The 22,227-nt window shown below is 41.5% G+C and overlaps 1 protein-coding gene across 2 annotated transcripts in view; it reads right to left on the reverse strand.

The window, feature by feature from the left end:
• The window catches only part of NAV2 (neuron navigator 2), a 364,005-nt gene extending 351,880 nt beyond the window's left edge, over nucleotides 1-12,125 (reverse strand). For both annotated transcript variants that reach the window (XM_032794565.1, XM_032794560.1), the window contains exon 1: nucleotides 11,039-12,125. In XM_032794565.1, the coding sequence (XP_032650456.1) occupies nucleotides 11,039-11,296 (258 nt within the window). In that variant the 5' untranslated portion in view covers nucleotides 11,297-12,125. The remainder of the gene's footprint in view (nucleotides 1-11,038) is intronic.
• Between the last annotated feature and the right edge of the window lie 10,102 nt (nucleotides 12,126-22,227).

Raw genomic sequence — 22,227 nt, forward strand, 5'->3', positions numbered from 1 at the left:
TTGTTGCACTGAAGTCTGAGAACCCCTTTTGAGCCTCCAAGGTACTCCTCACTGTCAAAACTGCATCTGCAGTATCACTATCCAGTGTGTGGGTTGTAGGTGTCAAGTGAAACATCTAACACCATCCCCTCCTTTTGTTTCCAAAGGAAGGACAAATTGGATTGAATAGTCTTGGGACTGGAAGGACTACTGATTCCAAATTAAGGATTGAGGGATTTATGAACCCATTGCACTAAGTCTCATAATTCACAGCACTGGCTATATTTCCCCCTAAGCATTATTACCAAATTAAGACTCACTAGGTTCTTAATAAAGCTGAAATGCAGACCCCAATATTAGTCCTTTTAATCTGACAGTTATCCTGCCTATTTGAATATTAAAGTAAACTCAAAAGCCAACCAACTCCTGGGAAGGAATCAATGAGTTCTTTTTCTAGCTGATAGCTTATCCACGTGCCTTCTGCCATGCCTAGTCTCTATCCACTGCCAAACTGCTGTTCAGTACGTACACGGTACCACATGTGTGTATGGCACTTGCCAAAACACATAACCAAAGTCCCTGATGTATGCTGCCTAAAGTATAAAAGGATGGATGTGATACAAAGTACAAGATAGGAAGATAGGAGCAGATGGAATCATAGCAGTGGATGACTAACGAAAAGAAGAGTACATAAGGAAAGATTTAAAGAGGGAGAGAAAGGTTGCTTAACACTCAGGAATAAGAAGATTACTCTAGCCATTATGGAGGAGGGGAGAAAAAAGACAGGAGAATGGGAGAAGGGGTCAAAGGATCATTCAAGACAACGGACTGGACACCGTGTAGGATATAAGAGAAGGTCTAGGAGAAAACGAAGACTTATGAGATCACAATCCAAAATAGTACCAACACAGAGACAAAACTAGTAAAGGCAGTTTAATAAAGGTATCAATATTTTTGAGATCTGAAAACTAGATATTTTTCCTCTCATTTATTGTTTTCCCACATGCTGCTTCCAGTTCTAAAATAAGCCAAGTATAGGATGAAAAATAATCCTTGGTCAACACCTAAAAATACTTTCAAGGGGAAAAAATAAGATGGTGTAACTGGGATCTGAGGCTGATTTAAATATAAAGCAACCTGTTTTATCAATTTGTTTTAATGTTTTATTTATTATGTTTTAGCAATTATTTCCATGCCCATTCTTTGCATAACTATAGAAACTTCAAATGTTTCTACAAACTATTTCACAAAGAACAATTTTCAGATAAAATTAGAGGCTTGCAAATAAGTGACAAGTGTTTGACTGAATGCCAGTACTTGGTGAATGGAAAACCAGCAGCTCCCTGTTACAAAATGTACCAACAGTTCATGACTAATAATACACATGGAGCCTGGCAATTTATATGCTTCAAATACAAAATTTTCTAAAAATAATATTTTACCAGTGTATTTTTAACCAGGTAAAAAATCTCTTGGAAACAAATCCAAGTCACACCGTGTTTCTGCAGTTTGCCTCAACAAAAGAAACTCAATTTAAAGACCAAATTCTACTTTCACTTACCAGAGTATAAATCCAGAGTACCTCCACTAAAGTCACTGATATTAATGAAAGCAGAGCAAGGCCTTCAGGACATTGACTTCAGTGGAAGTGTCCCCTGATTTACACCACAGTTATAGTCCAGAATTTGGCCCAAAATCTGGAATAGGCAGAAACTGAAATGATAAATGGAAAAAGTCATGCATCACTCAAGGCCCATCAGTCAGACTCTTCAAAACTGGATTTTCTTAAGGTCTCTCAAAGTATTGATTTTGTGTTACAAGTTCAGGAAAATTAATAAGAAATTAATTATTGATATCAAAAATAATGTCTCCTTTGACAGGAAAAGGTAAAAAAGATCTATAGGCATTAAAAATCTATAGTGACAAAAATGAGACATTATCTCACCTCTGAATTAACAATCGTGGAACCAAGATTATTGCTTGGACAATGATTCTCAAAGCACTGATCACTGGAAAGCAGATATCAGTAAAAGCAACCCCAGTTTTACAAAACATCCTCACTCAGGATTCGGTTTTCCAAAGCAAAAAACAGGTATGGTTTGGATTTGGGTTCCACTTAACTAATCCCTCTTCACCCCCTCAACAAAACTGAGGGGAGGTAATAAATGTTTGTACTTTTGTCCCTCTGTACACAGAGATCACCAAAAATGGAGTGGTTGGGGTTTTGCAAACTTCTATTGGAAAGAATATTTTGGGGCTCACTCCATCTGTTTTAGCTGCCTGTTACCTTGGTGCCTGGGGGAAAACAGACAAAGGTCCAGGCCCTATTTATCCAACACACACGCCCAATTTGATGACAGTAAGGTTTCAGGTAAATAGTTCCAATTTTCCAGAAAATGCATCTGGAGGCAATAGTCTTTACTATTTGCAGGTGAAGTCTCAGAGGTTTCTGAGAGTGGAAATGAAGAGAAATCCGGCTATCCCTTCTTCTCCTACAGCCTCCTTTCCCCTCCCTGCATCTACAGCAGCTGTGGGCAAACATTTTGGCCCGAGGGCCACATCTGGGTATGGAAATTGTATGGTGGGCCATGAATGCTCACGAAATTGGGGGTTGGGGTGTGGGAGCGGGTGATGGCTCTGGCTGGGGGTGTGGGCTCTGGGGTGGGGCTTGGGATGAGGGTGCAGGAGGGTGCTCTGGGTTGGGACCAAGGGGTTCAGAGGGTGGGAGGAGGATCAGGGCTCGGGCAGAAGGTTGGGGTGTGGGACGGGGTGAGTGGTGGAGGTTTTGGGTGGCACTTATCTCAAGCAGCTCCCAGAAGCAGCGGCATGTCCCCTCCTCTGGCTTCTATGCAGAGGCGCGACCAGGTGGCACTGCGCACTGCCCCGTCCGCAGATGCTGCCCCTGCTGCTCCCATTGGCCATGGTTCCCATGGAGCCATGGTAGATGCGGGGGCAGCACTTGGGGTGGGGGCAGTGTGCGGAGCCCCATCTGCCCCTTCACATAGGAGCCAGAGGGGAGACATGCTGCTGCTTCTGCGAGTCGCGCGGAACCATAGCACATGGGGAGGGGGGCAAGCCCCCGAAGCCGCTCCCTGGCTGGAGCGGAGCAAGCCCCAGACCCCGCTCCATGGTGGGAGCTTGAGGGCTGGATTAAAACATCTGAAGGGCCAGATGCAGCCCCTGTGCCATAGTTTGCCCAACCCGATCTACAGTGCCCACCATTGTGATATCTTTTACATTTCATATTATTAATTTTTTGCACAACAGCATTTTGACTCAGGGCAGAGAAAATTACTTTATGACAGTCTCCATCATCTGGGAGACTGTCATAAAGTCTCCCAGATGATTTGCTAAGAATACTCATGGAAGATGAAGTGCTAGTCAGGCCAATCTTCTGGCACACGCAGAATGCTCATTCTCTCTCAATTTCACCATCTCTGCACTCTTACTCTGTATATACATATATACATCTCTCTGAGTACTACCAGACTATATGTGGAATCTCTCTCAGAGTACAACCAGCTAATAGTGGAATGGAATTAAACCCATAAAAAGTCAGAAGAGTCAGAAAGGTTTGAGGCATATGTGGAGAAATAGCTGATGTTTTTCAGTGCACTTGAGCCTAAATCAGAAAGTCTGGAGTCTAAAAAAATTAAAGAAAACAAAGAACATACATAAGAAGGGAGATGTTCTCTATAAGACAGAATGAGCAAAAAATGCAGGCGTGCTAGAAAGGAAATCCCTAAAGCTGTCAGAGAAATATCCCACTGCAGCTTGAAAGGAAAACAGAACACTAAGATGTAAAAACCAGGGTGACCAGACAGCAAGTGTGAAAAATCAGGACAGAGGGTAGGGGGGTAAGGGCTTCTATATAAGAAAATGCCTCAAATATCGGGACTGTCCCTATAAAATCAGGTCACCCTAGTAAAAACAGGAGACCAGAGTAACAAGAAGGAAGAAATTATTCGCCACAATGAACTCATTACTGGTTAGAGCACAGCAGGACAGTGGTGTCCAGTTTGGGCACTGTTATACAGAAAGAACAACAAGAGGGTTAAAGTGGTGAGCCATAACAATTATTTAAAAAATTAGGGGCAACAAAAGTGGGGCTGTACTCACTGGAGAAATTTTGATTCATGGGAAAAGAGAAGTTTCAAGGGCTGAAGCCTGAAGGGCATAGTCAGAATACACAGGGAGAATATGATAAGCAAATACCAGAAAGGAAAATAATAGTCCAGTCGTCAGGGTGCTACACAGAGACTCTAAAGGGCTGGATTCAATTATCTGGTCTGCCACAGCCTTTCTCTGTGACTTTGAGCAAGCCATTTGGTCTCTCTTTGCCTCAGTTCCCCACCTGTACAATGGGACGAATAGTACTACACTACCTCACAGGAATATTGTGAGGATAAATACATTAAAGATTGCTCAGATATTACAAAGGTGCTCAGATATTACCATAATGGAGAACACAGAAGTACCATATACAGCTAGAAAATGGAAATAGGAAGGGTATTTAGCTTAAAGGAAGGATTTTCAAAAACAGTCAGCGTAGGCCTAACTCTTCTCCCAGTACAGTCAAAGGTAAAATTCTCATTGACTTCAATGGGAGCAGAGTCAGGCCCACATCGAGGACTTCTGAAAAGCCTACCCTAGATGTTTTTGCATGGAGGGCAGTGAACTTCTGAAAGACTGTATTTATGGTGACCAGGTGCTAATTTACTGGCATTCTGAAGGAGTGCCCCAATTATCCTGTAATCAGAAGGACAGTCATGATGAGTGCCTGCTTGTTCACCATGTAACCTATAATGGACTAGATAGAGAACTAACAGTGAGTGAAAACTGAGAACAAGTGGTGCTTCATGGTCTTTAAAACAAAAAAGGCCCAAAAGAACCCCATGAGTTTTCATTATAAATCTTTCATCTTCAGTACAAATGCTTGAGGAACATGACAGCCCTTTATATTCTCTGTAATGATCACTATAAAACAAATTATGAATGCTTTTTTTGTTGTTGTTGTTTCTATGTAGTAACAATTCCTGAGGAATCACACTGTAATTTGGCACTCATTAATACGCAGCTATTAAAGTGCTATCAAAACTGTTATCAAACACAATTATAGGGCACAGTTTGGCTAGGGCATAGCTGACGACTTCTGTTTGAATTTCCTCATGACAGGTGTTAGTGGGAATCCCTCAAAAAGGAAGTTACAATTGTAACGTTGACAGGTACAGGTATTGTCTATGATTCAGGAAAGTACTTAAGCACACGCTTAATTTTAATCATATGAAGAGTCTGTTGTATCAAGCAGGCAAGGTACTAACAAGCTTCAACAGGACTTTATTTTTTACAGTGGAAACCTCTTTACCAAGCTGCTGCTGCACTCTCTGTAACTCTCACTCAGTCTCCTCAACTCCTCCCCGCTCCTTCATGTTTCCTGTCCTTTCAAACTCCCAACAGCCAGTGCTCCCACTTCTAATAATTACAAGCACATCTAAACACCACAGAGTCCCACCAAAATCTACGCTCCTTCAAGTTAAGCATGGTTTTAAGTCTTTGGATGGATTGGGGCCACTCTTATTTCTTGGGGTTTTTTCCTCCACCCATAGTTGCGACTTCTCTAACAGAAGTTTGAAAATATTATTTCTTTCCTACCATTTTTTCTCCGTTTTATACATGATAAAAAGTTTTTTACTTTTGCTTCTTACAAATCAAAAGCCATTATAAGTTTGCCTCCTTTATGTCTGTGTTGCCAGTATTACTGGTTATAATTCTCAGCATAGCTCTGGTGATATCTGAGGCCCAATTCTACCACCAGGTACCCCCACACAACTTTAGTTGGCGTCAGTGGGACCTGTATGTGCATATCTGAGGTCACAATTGGGACTAGGCTCTGCTTAACTTCTCCCCCTCATACAAGAGGGCTCTGCAGTCAGTGCCACACTGAAAACAGGCCAATGTTAACCCGAACTAGGTATCATTTAGCTTGCGCTCCCAGGGACTACACAGAGCCGTTACAGTGCAGCACGCCAGTGCACACTATAGTTTAAACCCCCACAGTCCAGGTGCAGTGTAGATATGCTCTGTATTTCCACTGTGCCACTACATCTCTCCCCCATCAAGTTTTACAATCAGTGAGAAAGTGATTTGGAGCCATAAAGTGTCTGATAAAATTAATAAAAACATAATAATAAACAATGTCTGAACTATGAATGTTCTCAGATACTAGCAGATAACCACTCTCCATGTTCTCCCCACAAAGTTAAGAGCAAGAAGCTAGAGACGATTACACAATAGCAAAAAAAATGCACTAATTAAATCCATAAGCGTCTTTCATGGTTAAGGCAAGATTTATAATTTTAACATAATATAGCAAGGTTGCAACTGGTTGTATTCTTGAGGCAATATTATCTTCTTGATGTTTTCATTATTGAATCCCTAAAACACTCTCCTCCCCCCAAGAATTGTAGTCAACAGTGATTTTTGTCTTAAGAAATGAGTGCAAATTTAATAATTTCCTCAAAATACAAATGACTTTTTACAAAATAAACTAGTGAATCCCATTTAGTAAAGGACAGATCCCTATCTTGTTATCTGTTAGATGGAAGTTTCTGTGGAAACAAAGTTAAATATTTCCAAAACTGCTCTATAAATATGGGTATAATTTATTGGTAGGTATTTACAAAATCAGACAATGTAAGTATTACTTCACAAAGAGGTAGCCATTGTTAACCATACAGGGAATTAAACACAAAAGAATGAACAGGAGTACTTGTGGCACCTTAGAGACTAACAAAATTATTTGAGCATAAGCTTTCGTGGGCTACAGCCCACTTCATCAAATAGATAGAATGGAACATATAGTAAGGAGATATATATACACAAATACAGAGAACATGAAAAGGTGGAGGTTGCCATACAAACTCTAAGAGGCTAAATAATTAAGATGAGCAATTAGCAGCAGGAGAAAAAAAACTTTTGTAGTGATAATCAAAATGACCCAATTTCAGACAGTTTGACAAGAAGGTGTGAGGATACTTAACATGGGAAAATAGATTCAATGTGTATAATGGCTGTAGCCCACAAAAGCTTATGCTCAAATAAATGTTAGTTTCTAAGGTGCCACAAGGACTCCTGTTCTTTTTGCAGATACAGACTAAAACGGCTGCTACTCTGAAAAGAATGAATGGAATGCACAAATGAGTGAAAATACAACAGCAATGACATTATAGTGATTCATCAATTTAAGGTTTCAGTCTAGCACTGGAACTTGAAGCTAAGAGTTTTGGATCTTTCTTTAGAAAGTGCCTCTAAAATGCACTAAAACTGCTTTTATAAAAATTACACAGATTTTAATTACTACATTTCACTTATATGGTACTAATTAAGGCATAAAATGTGCCTGGAATATAGCCATTATCCCCATTTTACAGATTAGAGACAAAGAAAAAGTCAAAATAATCAGAAGTGGCCATTGATTTTCAGTGTTCCCATCTTGATGACAACTTGGGATTGATTTTCAGAATTTTTGTGACCCCCAAACTCCACTTAATGTCAGCGGGAGCAATGACTGCACAGGTCCTCTGAAAATCAAGTTCAAAATATCCAGGGATACACACTCAAAAATAGAGGCACTCAATATTATTAATGTGCAAGTGACTTGACACACACAGAAACCAGCCCAGACTAGAACCCAGCTGTTCTGACTCCTAATTTCCCGCTCTAAACAACAAACGGGGCTCCTTCCCCACAATAAATCACAGAGCCAAGTGCAGGGAAAGAGGCATAACCATCCTCCAAATAGGAGCTCAGATACTACGAAAAAGGCATAAATTCCTAGACAGAGAGTAACTGGAGAAATTTATGCATCGAAAGCTGCATTAATGTGCACCTGTTTCCTTACTGTAGGAAGGCTGGGCATAGCAGCCACTAATATATGTACCTCACTCCAGACCCCTTGACCACATCCCAATATGCCCTGTGCTGGCTCCTCCAGTGCAGCACCTGTAGAGCAACAACTGTGTTTCAAAGGTGCCAGAAGTGGGGTACTCAGTCTCCTCCCAACACTTCCTCTGCCTGCTGGGAGTTTGTTAAGTGCATGACTTTTTACAAAGTAAACTACACAGGCAGCCAAAATTCTGCCCAATGAAAATAGCAACAACACAGTAAAAATATTTACAAAACAGGACATGATGAAAGACCCAGCAGACAGGGTCAACCAGCTCACTTTTCTGCCATGTTTGAGACAAGACCTAAGAATACTCTCCTGGCTGCCACTCTCTGGGCTACTTCACATTACAGGTTGCCACAAGGTAACAATGAGAAGAGTCTGATTTTTGCAGCTCTTCAGAGCTACCTTCTAGCCGGACTGAAGAGCAGGCTTGGTTAGGAGGAGAGGGAAGCTGCCCATCCCAGACCACAAGAAAGGTGTCATCATGCCAGTCAAGGAGGGTAGCAAATTGTAGGGTGAACAGGATGATACATGGCACCCAGGCCTAGGGCTTGTAACTGCCGAAAATATCATCAAATTAAAAACAAAGAGTATTTCAGCTAGGCCAGAGGCTCACCAGTCATGTTCCAAAGTACCATACAGGACCTAAGATGTCAAGGTAGGGGAGCCCAATGCTAAAACAGCCATGGACAATGGCTTGGGATTGAGGTGCACTGACAAAGCCCCTGACTAGAGGTCGCTGACCAAATTTGCTAGAAAAGATTGCCAGCCTAGAACTCCAGACCTGGGTTCAATTCCCTGTTCTGCCACATACTACCCCTAGGACCTTGGGCACATCACTCAATGTCTCTCTCGGTCTTAGATCCCCATCCGTAACACTTCCCTACTTCACAGATATGTTGTGAGGAGAACTACATCAAAGACGATAAGGTGCTCAGATACTCCGGTAGCGGGGGCTATACAAGTACCTAAGGTAGAAATATTGCTGTGGACATGCCTATTCACTCCTCAGAAGCAGGCTCTGGGAACCTTCTAGAGATATTTAGTCCTGGGTAAACTGTTCCAGAATCAATCTGTGTGGGACTATTAGGCTCGGCATCCTCTATAGTACTTAATCCTGGCATGAGTGCAGGGGACTGCACTAGATGATCTCTCGAGGTCCCTTCCAGTCCTATGTTTCCTCTACCTGGATGCAGCTGCATGCTTTTTAGGAGGAAAATACCATTGCCATCCGACAGGAGAAACCCTCATAGTGGGGGAGGGGGGAAGAGAACACTAGCTCTGATATAATTGGTCTGGAAGAAACTTATTAAGTGTAGATCAATGTCCCAAGTCAGTATCTTGAGTGGGAACAGCTGTGCATAATACCCACATGGGCATGGAGGTAATTAGGGCGGGAACAATAAACAGAGCATAAAAGAAATGTGATTACCAGAGTTTTAACCCAGTTAACATAACACCAAAAATACGTAATCATATATGGTCTGGACCAATCCTAAGAGGTGCTAGTCACCTGCTGAGATTTGGACCCAAATAAGTCAATGGGCATTGCTAATAAATTAGGATTTCTCCCACAGATTGTGGCAACAAATCACCCCAAACTCAATAAGAAACTCCTACATTTTTTTTGCCTAATTCTTGCCTTGCTAAAACACTCAATTCAGTATGATATACAAACATGTGCTTCACATCTATATACAGGTTAAAATACACCCTCTCAAAACTCCACAACTCTAATAGTCTCTTTATGCCTAAATTACTATTTAAAATGAGACAATACCAATGAATAATAAACATTTATGCAGCAGTGAAAACTTAATACAGAACCAAGGCATGTCTCAGCGAGATAGCAAGCAGTGTATGCAGAGATTTTGCTGACATTTCGGAATTAGAAGGGAAAACTCAAGGATTAGAAGGAATAGCATTTGTTCCTCTCTTAAGAGCATGATGTGATGCAAAGGTCAGTCTGTCTGCTGCCACCTCTCTGACACCACTAGCATGTTTCCTTTTTTTGCTTTCAATCCCTCAGGAACTGGTACAGTCACATTAGTCTGGCCTGACTAGCCTGATACGTCACCCTGTCTGCCAGAAAAATGCAGCATATCCTAAAATGCAGAGCAGGAGGCCAAATGCACCAAATCAGCAGTCATGCTATTGCTAAGAGAAGAGGTTACAAGGCCACACTGTGCAATCCCTAGACGGCACAGATGACCCAGTATTCTGGGGGAAAGAGGGGACAGCTAGGATTCATTCAAAAAGACCCCATTTCTAGTGCATCACCCACCTCCTCCCAGTTTCAAATGCCTGCAGAGGAGGTTCATGATATGTAGGGCTATTTTCAAAATACACCACACACCTACACAGCAACCTCTATATAATGTTAATCAGTTCAGTTTGCTGCTGCAGCGGACCATCCGTTTTGCTCACACCATAGTACTCTAACATACTATTTGCTTACACTGCTGTCAAGCACATTGAGGCATCAGCAGTAGAGAGGCAATCTGATCCATGCTGAAAACGTTAGTACACTAGCAAAAATAAAACAAGTGAAGGAACGTACATTTCTTCTCTCACAGTGGAAAGCAACATATTTAAAGAACCACAAAGATGCACATTCAAGTGAAACCTAAATACCGCATATTATAAATGAAGTGCTGTTTCTGATGACATGTATTTGCAGTCTAAAGATGGAAAATTCCATTTAGCATGAATTTCCTAGATAGCCAGTTGCATTCAAGAGTACAATCTGACTGATAATATATTCTCTATACACTGCAGTTGAATATAGAACATGTCAACCTGCCCATCAACACATACAATCACAAACCATCCCCCCATATACAAAATACACCCACCACAACCAGCAGCCCTTCCATCATCAGAGACCAGCACAAACGCAGAACACACCCACCCAGTCAACACCCCTATAAATGTAAATCACATACCCCAAATACACAGCACACCTGACAACCAACACCCTGCCACCAAACCAACTAAAAAACCAAGATCACCTCCTGCCACCACCAAAAATAGTGACACGTCCACCAAACACCACCTCCCTACACACACACACACACACACACCCCTCTCAAAAGACCACACTTTTCTAACCTGTGTGTCAAATCCATTTTCTAGAGAGTTACTCTTCCTGAGGGGAAAGCCATCCCCTGCATTCTCATGTCCATGAGGTGATTTGAGGGGGATCTGGCTGGAATATGATGGCTTGGTCACCTCCACCTTGTTCCCAAACTTCAGGTAACAGGGTTGTGGGATGGTCCTGACCGTTGGGACATGCAGGATGGGAGCAGCGCTGTGTACGGGTTTAGGTAGTCCCGATTTCATTTTGGAGGCCACCAGGATGGCTGGCATTTTCTCTTTCTGCTTTCCTAACACGTTTCTGTCAGCAGCAGCAACAGTAGTAGCAGCAGCAGCCAGAGAGAGTGAAAACGCAGGTTTGGGAAGCCACTATAGTAAAACAGCACTGCTTAGGAATCTCCAAAAACTGCTTAGAAAATAACAGAATGAATGAAACTGACACTTAAGCCTAAATTATCTCAGTGTCTTGTGAGCCTTCCACCTGTTTCCTCTAATTTTATTTTAATTCTCAACCACTGTCCTCCTTCCACTCCTCTTCTGTTGCTACTGCTATTTAACTTGTTCTTCCCTTTCAGTTGCTGACTCCTATAATTTTCTTTCTTGGAAATGGGAGACTTTTACTTCATTATCTTGTCACTGCATCTCCAAAGTGAGGCAGCCTTTTGGAATAAAAAAAAAGAATCTGCTGCAGCATATGCAGTGCGTGTGAGAGAGAGAGCGGCGAGCAAGCAGGATTTCCAGCTTAAGATGTCTTTCTTCAGTCTTAGCCAAGAAGCAGATGTAGCTCAGTGTGTTAATGACTGATGCCCTTGGATACAAGCCTTAAAGAATCAAGCTTCTTAGTCTTAATATCTGTGAACAGGACAATTATGCTAGAGCAGAAGGAGAAACGCCCATTGATGACATTTAAATTAAAAAAAATGCCAGTGGCAACAAAATTTCCCAGCTCTTCCAGTGATGATCGTGAAACACGGAGTAAAAATTCAGCTGTCAAATAGGAGGGACAGCAGCCACCACCTCATTTTAAACATCGGCACTGACACAGACTTCAGCACTACTGCTAATATATTGTGTGTGTTAGAGGCAGCCTGCTGTGCCTACACCAAAGAAGGCTACAGAGATTAGCTGGAGTAGGGGAAGGTTGCAATCTGACAGTACAGTGAAACAGTGCAGCCCTCTGATTGGTCCTCTCAACTCAAATCAGAAACAAAATATCTCTGCAAAAGAGGAGTGGCTTCAACTCCTGTGACTCGCAGGGAACTGTGTGACTGTGCTCAAGTACAAAGCAGGATCTGTAACAGCTCTGCAGCAGCACTCACAGCTGAGCTGTGCTAATGTTAAGGATCCACTAGAGTTTCCTAGCCATATTTTTTTTAAAAAGCATTTTCAAATAAAAACACATGGGACTGAATCATCACTCAATTTTTACTCACTCCCTATTCAGGAAACTCCCCCTGAAAAGTGTAAAGAGGTTTCTGTGAATAAGGGTTTACTAAAATAACCTGTTAGCAGTACTTTGCACATGTATAGCACCTTGCATTTAAGGATCTCCAAGTGTAATGCTCTACCCTGATACATAGAGGACATGAGCTAGCTCAAGTTGTATCATCTTATGCTTTATCTTTGGAGGTCTCCAGTTCAATTCCTAGCAAGTTAGGCCAAGATGGTGGCCATCATGCCAACAGTTGACAAAGATTGTAAGGGATAATTAGTCCCATTTTACAGCAAGATACTGGAAGAGCTAAGGTGACTTGTTCCAGGTCATATAATGAGTAACTGGACAGTTAAAAATAAAACCCACCTCCTGTTCTAACCACTATCCACAACACTTCCCACCTAACATTTGCATGTAAAACAATCCCTACAGACTGCCTCTTTGAACAGATAGCCTAAGCTCAGATCATATTAAACTGTGGAGTATTTTTGCAAGAGGTTTCATATCTAGTACCCAGTAGGTTATTTATAGACAAATACAAAGCCTGGACATGCTATCATCGCAAACTCCTGTCTCTCCTGCTTAGCACTTGCTACTGACTCCATAATTAAAGTGAGTTATGTGATGCTTCTGTAATTTTACACAAAGTCAACATGTTAAATATTTATTTTGATTTTGACACTCCGACCCTCAAATTCACTGGCTCGGGGGGTGCTTTGCATTAACTCTAAGTGGGTAATTTTTTTTTTTTTTTAACCAGTAAATGTATTTTCCCTCTAGTCTCTTTATCCACTAATCTCAGATTACAAACTGCTCATCTCTATTCTTCCATCTCACTGTGATAGGCCTTCCACTGTTTTCTCTCCTGTCACAGCATGAAGCACAGCTTCTGGCTAGAAATTATTGTGAAGAAAAATTCAAAGCATAAAACTTGAGAACCAATGTCAGATTTACCACATTAAAGATCTGGTAGTTGTAGGAGCTAACACTTATTTAATGCTACTAATTTTAGTTTTGTTGCAATATTAATAAACTATTGAAGAAGCGGAAAAGGTAACATATCTTTATTTTTTTGTCTCTTGCTTATGAGTTTGATTAGAGTCAGTGCATCTTCCCCCAATTTCATAAGATGCTGCCAGTTTTCGGGGATCTGTCTGCATCCTGAAAAGCTAACCACCTAGCTTGCAGACACAAGAAATATACAAAATTAATTTGAGTAAATAAAAATAAATACTTTTTGTGCTACTTTTTTTTTTTAATGACTATTGAATGTCATGTTTGTCAAAGATGGTAGATTGAATTCCCTAGTGAAGGAATCTTATATTTATTCCCCAGAATGGCCATGCTCATGGACAAGAACAGGTCAAGTTTCCACAGAATACTCCCTACTGGCTTTATCTTTACCTACTGGAATAACTCTAGAATCCAATCCAGGCCTTCTGCTGAATGCCAGTTGTTTTGGTGGTTTAATGATGTGGACACCTACCCACCAGGATCTAACCTGAATTCCACATAGGCAACTGAACAGCCAACAAATGAAATAACTTACAGTCTCTGCTTCCATTATGGGTCACATACAGACTAGGGACCTAAAAATAGAAATTTCTATTATTAATCCCTTGCAATCTAGGCACCCTTTGTGCGTGTGTATTCTATTGTGACTATTTTACCAGATCCAAATGATGCAACTCAGTGTCACTGAGATACAGTGTCCTGCTGGCAAGACACAATATCATCACGTCACAAAATGATGTCATAACATTTTAACATGTCACATTACAGGCTACATTTGCAAAGGTGGAGAACCTGAAGTTTTATCCCTCTGCCTTAACCCATCTTTGAAGATTATTATTATTTTCAGTTGGTCCTTAAAGCTTGGATTTTCAAATGTGCCTGTTTACAACAGAAAGTCAATGGGAGTTGGGCATCTAGCTCACTTAGCCTCCTTAGAAAAACAATTTAGGCTGGGATTTTCAATCACCCAATTTCAATACCTTGGTTAATTTCCAATACAAAAGAAAGAATAAACTATGATTAAAAGGCAATATTTCAAATAAAAAAAACACACGAACCTTATCTTCCCTGGAGATTGCCACATGTGTCACACTCGCCCCTACCCATGCACACAAAAGGAAAAGGTGAAAGTGCAAGAAACCTTTTAACTCAATTCTCTTGTGCAGGAGCCATTCCAGCGTCCATTCCATCTTTGTCTAGGCCCTCCTTCCCCTGCGCAACACCCTTCTTCATCCCCTCTTTCATTCCTACAGTCCTGCTCAGGCAGTGATCATGGTCCTCACCTGTTTATGAAGATCCTTTGGGTAAATCTCTTACATGAACTGAAAAACTAGGCAGTAAAGTCAAAGGGCAGCTTCTCAAGGAAGGGAGCTAGGGAATGGAATGTCTGCCATTAACAGAGAATCATGGATGCCCCCTTGGCTGCTGTGTGGTGTACTGAAGCAGTCTTCTAGGCAACACTAACCAAGAAGGGGATGATCAGGGCTTCTGGGAGCCCAAGAAGGTCTGCCACAAACTTAAATACCTTCCCTTCATAGCAAGAAGCCTCAGAGAGGGCGACAGGTAGAATTAACACTTTCCTGTGCTAGCTTCAGAGAATCTGTTCCTAAACACATGTAGTGTTTGTTTAATCTCTCTCGTCCCATTAAGGTATGTACTGAATTTGGAGAAGGACCTAGACTCTGAGGCCAGACTTTATAAACTTCTGTGGTTTTGGACAAACCTACAGTACACTCATAATAGCTTCCCTTTTTTTGCCCCTCTATCTGGAATTTGGAAAGAGCATGGTTTGGTGTCCAAAATCTCTGTGGGAACTACATCAGTTCCTGTACTTTGTGTCTGCCTCCTGTGTGCTTCCTTTTATAGAATATGAGACGATTACATTCCTTTTGAAAAGCAACTAACATAGCAATTCTCCTGTTGTTTAAGCTTTAATAATTAACTTCACCTCCAGTGGTAACAATGGTGCCAGGATGACCTTAAAATAAGTTACAGTAATTAATTTTATGACCAAGCTGCCTCTTCTGTGTGTTTAAGGTGCAGAAGTGTTTTCTGTAGTACGGAAAAATGGGTTATAATGGTTAAAATCTAACTCCCATATCACAAAAGGTCACACTGTGCAGATCCTCCACCACCTGAGGGTTTGAGAACTATGTTTTACCATATGACTCATGACAGTAACAAAAATAATCTGTGGGGGGACTCTGTATGAGGCCATAAATTAGACTGAAGATGGGCTATGGGTCAAACAATGCTGCTTTTCCAGTATAAATGTATGCTTCCTGTGTTAAAACTAATTGTTCTGACTTTGGCTTTTATTCATGCATTCCTAATGTTATGAAAAATGTTCTTAATTACAGCTGGCTGAGAAATTAGGGGGGTTATTTTCAGAAGAAATTCAAATATTGAAAATATTTGGCTGAAAAATGAAATATTTTAATTAGTAAATGCTGTCACGATGCTTGATGGAAGTTGTCATTTGGGTGCCTCATGCTCTCATTGTTCTCTATAGGCTGAGTTCTCTGATTGGACTACATCTCCCATGATGCATGATGGTCTTGTCTCTTGCAGATGGGAGCTGTCCTTGGCTATGGTATCTCCACAGAGGACAATGAGGACACAAGGCAACTGAGCTACAAATCCCATGAGGCACCGCAGCTGCACTTCCAAATCAAAATAGTGTAGCTTTTGGCTGAAGTATTTTGCTTTTCAGGCATCTGATTATTTTACATAAATAAATACATTTTCTGTGGGGAAAAAAGACATTTTTAGTGAAAAATTTCACTTATCTGAAAACCCAATCTTCCAGTCGAAAACAGTTGAGATGAAAATATTTTGACTAGTCCTACTCTTACCATATAATATGTTGGCAAAAACAAATCAGTGAATACGAAAAAAAATGTCAAGTTTCCCACAGTGGATCCAACTGAACCCTAAGAAACCGAAAGAAATGTTATTTCTGTCAGACCTATGTAAAATTAATGTTTTGGGGCTCCCTCTGTTGCTGGTGCAGCATAGATTAACCAAGAAAGCACTGCCCTCAGACTAGAGTGGAAAGAAAATGCTGATGCTGGTGCACCAGGATGTTTCAGGCATAACAAGAAGGTTTATGATACGCAGTTGTTAAACACAAACAGCTGTGTTGATTTCAGCTCCATCCAAAACACAGGGGTGGGTGTGGGTGGAGGGAATGACAATCAAAATCTGACACCTAAAGGGACACAATGTGCACGGATTTTATGTTCCCTTTCATAAACAGTGGGTCCGATTCTTGTCTCACTAGTGAAAATCATCATCTTCAATGAAGGCAACAGAGTTGCACCAGTGTAAGTAAAAGGGGAATCAGAAAAAGTAAAAATAAATTATTATTATTAATACTACTACCTTGGCTAAGTGTGCTGATAATTCAGCCATGATGATTGAGCTTAACTCATTCACCAGGTTAAAGATACCATTATCAATATTTTCTTTTTCCCTGAAGCATTTATGGAACTCTCTCAAATCTCAGCCTAATCACTTAAGTCTGGGTAAAACTACCTAAAATGTCATCTACCACCAATACTATTCCCACAAAAACTCTCTTTTCAAAATTTACAGTTGCCAGAAGACTAGTTTTCTATGGACTGTAGGCAAAGTCATCCCTGGCATAATTCCATTAACTTCAGTGGAGTTCTGCCAAGGACTATTTTTGGCATTGCAGGTGTTTTTAATAGTTAAATCAATCTTTTGTCATATTATTTAAAAACCAAGGGCCTAACATCAAAAGTCATACTCATGAAAGGAGTCCCTTTGAAGTCCAGACTCACGTGAATAAGAATTGCTTCTATGAATAAAGGTTGCAGGATCAAGCCCCAATTTTTTGCTATGATACTGAGGGCTGGAGCATGGCCCAGTGGTTAGAAAACAGGCATATACATGAATTATCTGATCTGGCATCCCTATGGCTTACATCCGAGAAATCAATCTTTGCATTGGAGTTCTCTGTATGGTACTCAAGAGAAATTAGAAGACCATGGATCCATTCCCAGCTTTGCCATTGAAGCTTGGCCTACACTACAGAACTTTGATCCTGCCATCACTTTTGCAAACCCTTGGAATATTTTTGACACCTATCAGGCTGATTCTCCACCGTCCTGTACTTGTGCAGTCATTCACACCTGTGCAAAATGACTGCCAAGGGGATATGAACAAATAAATCATAATGGTGGCATTTTACATCATCTTTGCACAAGTGTAAATTGCTACACAAGGTGCAAAGCAGGCCTATCATGTCTGCACACAAAACTTCTTGCAACAGCACAAGCAGCACTGTAAAGATATTGGCATTAGCATTGATCCGAGCAATACTCCTGACCATTGGATCCTATATCAGGCCATTCTGCACCTGATAGTGCCAGTGAGGACAGTAACAGCAGGTATTGCAGTTGCATCCAAGCAACTGGTCTACCCAACACCATTCAACAATACCCTGAAACTTCCCTAAGCAATTTGTCTGGTCATTTTTTGATCTCTGCAGTCAGTGGAAATCCTGGAAATACTTTACTTGTACATGATGAGTGGCACAAACATTAGCTACCATGCCAAGCACCTTTTGCCCAACAGCCACTTCTGTGATTTCACTGTCTTCCAGTCATTTTTGGACCCGTGATCATGTCTTCTCAGAAGATATCCCACATTCATGTTCCTAGCAGGCTCCAGACAGACACCAAGGCACTCAACCAGACTCCGTGTTTGACTTAAGGAAGTCAATTTCCCTATATGGATGTAAGCAGAGTCAGGATGAGCTCTACCCTGACATCTGGTGGTGAATTACGGGAAGTGTGGAAAGAATTTCAAAAAGTGTGAATTCTCAGATATTTGCATGGGACGTCCAGCATAGCCCAGTGCAGCCTGGGATGGTTATTTTGACAGCTCTGGGATCCCCAATTTCTTTGTTAGTGGGGCAGGATAAATAAAGTGTTGCCACCTGATTATGTGAATGAGGAACTACGAGACTGCTTTATGACAGAGATGTCTCAATATAACCTAAGTGACACTTGCTAAACAAGGGACATGGGTTCCACTACCCAGTGAATTGAGAGAGGTTGGGGACTGGTGTGTGTACCTGATTGTACGGGCCCCTTTTGAGAGCCTTGAACACCAATTGCACAACCTCCTCTCTCCACTGTTAAAGAGTAGAGCTAATTTTGATTCCATTAGGAGTCCATCTACAAACTGCTGAGCTGAGTTCATGTTGGGCCAATGGTGCACCAGCACCAGGGCTCCCCTACTAAGAGCTGAAATCACTGAAAGAGCTGAGCTGAGACCACTGAATGCTGTGTTAACTAGTGGGGGAGCCTGAATACCTATTGTTAAGCAGCTGGCAGAGCAGAGCAGTTTGCAGCATGTTGGAGCAGCCCATGGAACAGTGAGTGGAGTGAAGTGGTTTGCAGGGATGGCTGGAGGAGCGGCACAGCTGGTGTAGTGGAGCTGGTCATGGTGAAGGCTGCAGCAGAACTCCATGGAGAGGTGGAGCAGTTGGCCCTGTCCCATGTAAGGTGTCCCTTAACACCTTGTGTGGACTCCCCCGCCCCCACTTTCTACCCAGGCTGGGAGGGGTAAAACTCTGCAGATAAACTTTTGAATTCTGGGGTGGCTCTGACTAGAGACTTTCAGGTTGTTGGACTTTGGAGTGATTGGGCTTAAGACCCTAAGGGGGAAAGGACATTGCCAAACGTACTGGGAGGTGGGGTTTTGCTTATGGTTTGTGTTATAATCCTGTTTGTGGTGTTTCTCCAGTGGGATGCCGCATTGTTTCCTTCCTTTATTAAATGGATTTTGCTACACTCAGACTCCGTGCTTGCGAGAGGGGAAGTATTGCCTCCTCGAGGCGCCCAGGGGGGCGTGGTATGTATGTGTCCCAGGTCACTGGGTGGGGGCTCGAGCCGGTTATGCATTGTGTTATTGAAACGGAACCCCTGGATACTGAACCCGGACCTTGTTGCTGCCAACTCAGAGGGGCAGATAAGGGTTACATGTGTGAAAGTAGAATGAATTATATTGTGAAAATAGAAAGGATTAAAGAAATGCTGTCTGTACCTTTAAGCAAAATAGTTGGAATGCTGCACTCCAGGTGTCAGGAATACAGACATTAACATAGAACAATTGCACTGTTTAAGGGCAATTTGAAGTATTAGCCTTAGATCGATAAGAGTTAGTAAAGAAGTAGGATATGCATGCTGTGCCCAGGTGAATTTTACTTTTTGCTTTCTTTGTCCCTTTGTCTAATTCCCGCTCTTTTATTTGTATAAATAAGATAGTTTGTGTCTTGCATGGTGCTCACATTATCTGGGTGTTATTAGCAGAGCGCTGTGCTAATAAAACAGAGTGGTCTGACAAACTGTGAGTCCTGAGTCTAACTTTGACACATGTAAAATAAGGTAATAGCACTTACCTCACAGGGGAGCTGTGAAGCTTTGTTCATTATTGCTTATACAGTGCCTTGCGATTTGCAGCGTCACAGGGGTGTGAAGCATTGTTATAGCGACTCCATATTCTAACAGTATCCTAAATGACTATTTCAGTACACCACTTTAGAATGATCTTTGCAAATCTCATCTTCCCAAAAGATAGAGATCTGGGTATTCTTGTCCTAGGCACAGATGTGCCCTCCTTTTCCCTCCATTCACAGCACTAGTTTAAATGTTATTTTATACCTGACATGACTTTGCCTCTAGCCTCCTCTGCTTGGGAAAGCTAAGAAAACATTGGTGACTAGGCTCACACTAACACACACACATCACAGAAAGAAAGTGACAATGATCCAAATATCGAACTACTTTAACCCTAAGAACCCTCAGGATCAAGTCAAATCTGAGATAGGAACTGAAAAACTTGGATGCTCTCTCTTATCCTCCCTGTACTCCCTTTGTTGTTCTTCTTACCTCTACAGATCTCCCTGAGAAATGTTGGAAGAGAACCCCATCCTCACGGGTTGATAGTCTCGTTGTCAAACTGTTTCCTGACAGTTTCTCTCAAACCTTGCCTTCCTCTGTTTATGTGCACCAAATCCAGCTGCTTTGTTGCCTGAGACAGCAGTCAGGGCCTAGTGCTGGGAACATCTGGAAGACAGGCTAGGAAAAGGAGATCAACCTGGCAGAGAGAGGCAGCACTCATTTATACCAACCTAGCCCTAGAGCCCAAAACCCTCCCAACATTAGCAACCCAAGAAGTTTCAAATAAATCCCATCAAAATGGTCAGTCCTTAAAGTATAAGAATGCAGATATACCCTGTTTCCTAAAGATCAAAGCATCACTGACACCATACAAGGCAAAAAAATAAAGAGAGAAATTCTCAGCTGGCATAAATCAGCGTAGCTCCACTGATGCCAACCTGACAAATTATAACTTTTTTAGGGCCAGATTCTCAAAATCCCATTAAACTCTCAAGTACTGATTCTCTATTTCCTTTCCCAGAACTGCTGATTATCCAGGAATTTTTGTTAAATAGAAGCTCTCTTGTCCATTCAGACAGTTCCTGCCCAATTCATTTAATGATGCACAGCCCACTGCTTGAGCCATCACAAATGCTTCCTGTTATACTTGCCAACTGGCAGCCAGATACTCGAGCACAATTAGCAGAGTCCCCCACATCCTGGACTTGCCAAGTGTACATCCTTCATGTTCCATAGCCAAGACTCAAACTCTGGACCTTCTTGATCAGTAGGTAACAGCTCTTCCGTAAGAGCCCAAAAAAAGGAAAGCCTCTACTAGCACAGCCACTAGGAGTTATGCTCAGCTGCAAGTTGCTTGCTGCACATCATACTGTTCCATGGTGATGAACTGTGATTTTACAAACATTGGATCGGTGAATGCTGAATGAAGCAGGAAAGTGGAGCAGGCTATTTAGAGAGAAATGTGTAGAAAGACTCTCAAATACCTGGATAATCAACAATGATGGAAAAGGAAACAGAGAGCTTTATGGGTTTTATGCAAAAGATATTGTTAGGACATTTGCCTGAGTGTCTCCAGAGCTCCTTTAAATACACTGGATGATGCTGTAACTTTTACAGAAAATGAAAATGCAACTTCAAAAGACACCGACCATGTAATTCCTGGACCCACTGAAATAAATGAGAGTTTTGCCATTGATTTCAATGAGGCCAGGATTTAGTCTGAATTTACACGCGTGACATGAGCCTCTAGCTCACTGTCTCAGATGAATGCGATGGCATAGCTGGCCTGTAAAACAATTTTTGCCACCCTCTCCCCAAATGTAACCAACCCCTATCCATCATAATTATACTACTGTGCCTGGTAGGGATTTCGAAGAAGGTCAAACAAATAAGGATACACCCTAATGTGTCTGACTCATTTTATCTGAAAATGCTTTGCTTGTACATTTCAACATTTGTACCTTTCAACAAATCAGTTTACATTGGTTTAAGTTTTCAAGATCTCCTTGCAAAGAAAAGGGTTAGAAATTGTTTTTCAGTGAAAGCTGAGTTGTATTCTTTTCTTTTTTTCTTTCTTTTTTCCGCCCCCCAGCTCCACTTCCCCCAAATCTGTGGGCACTGCAGGGCACAATGGTCAGTTGTTTTCTGGATCTGAATAATTGCTTTTTGTGATTACTTATCTTTTACCTTTCCTGTTTCCCACTTGTGAATTGACAACTGATACCTCCACCCACACCCATTAAATAATGAAATTAAAAATGTGAAAACTAAGCACTCACAACCAAAGGCCATGTTACTGAGTAATGTCTGTACAAATATTT

Source organism: Chelonoidis abingdonii, chromosome 4 (genome assembly GCF_003597395.2).
Source record: "Chelonoidis abingdonii isolate Lonesome George chromosome 4, CheloAbing_2.0, whole genome shotgun sequence".
NCBI classification, from domain to species: Eukaryota; Metazoa; Chordata; order Testudines; family Testudinidae; genus Chelonoidis; species Chelonoidis abingdonii.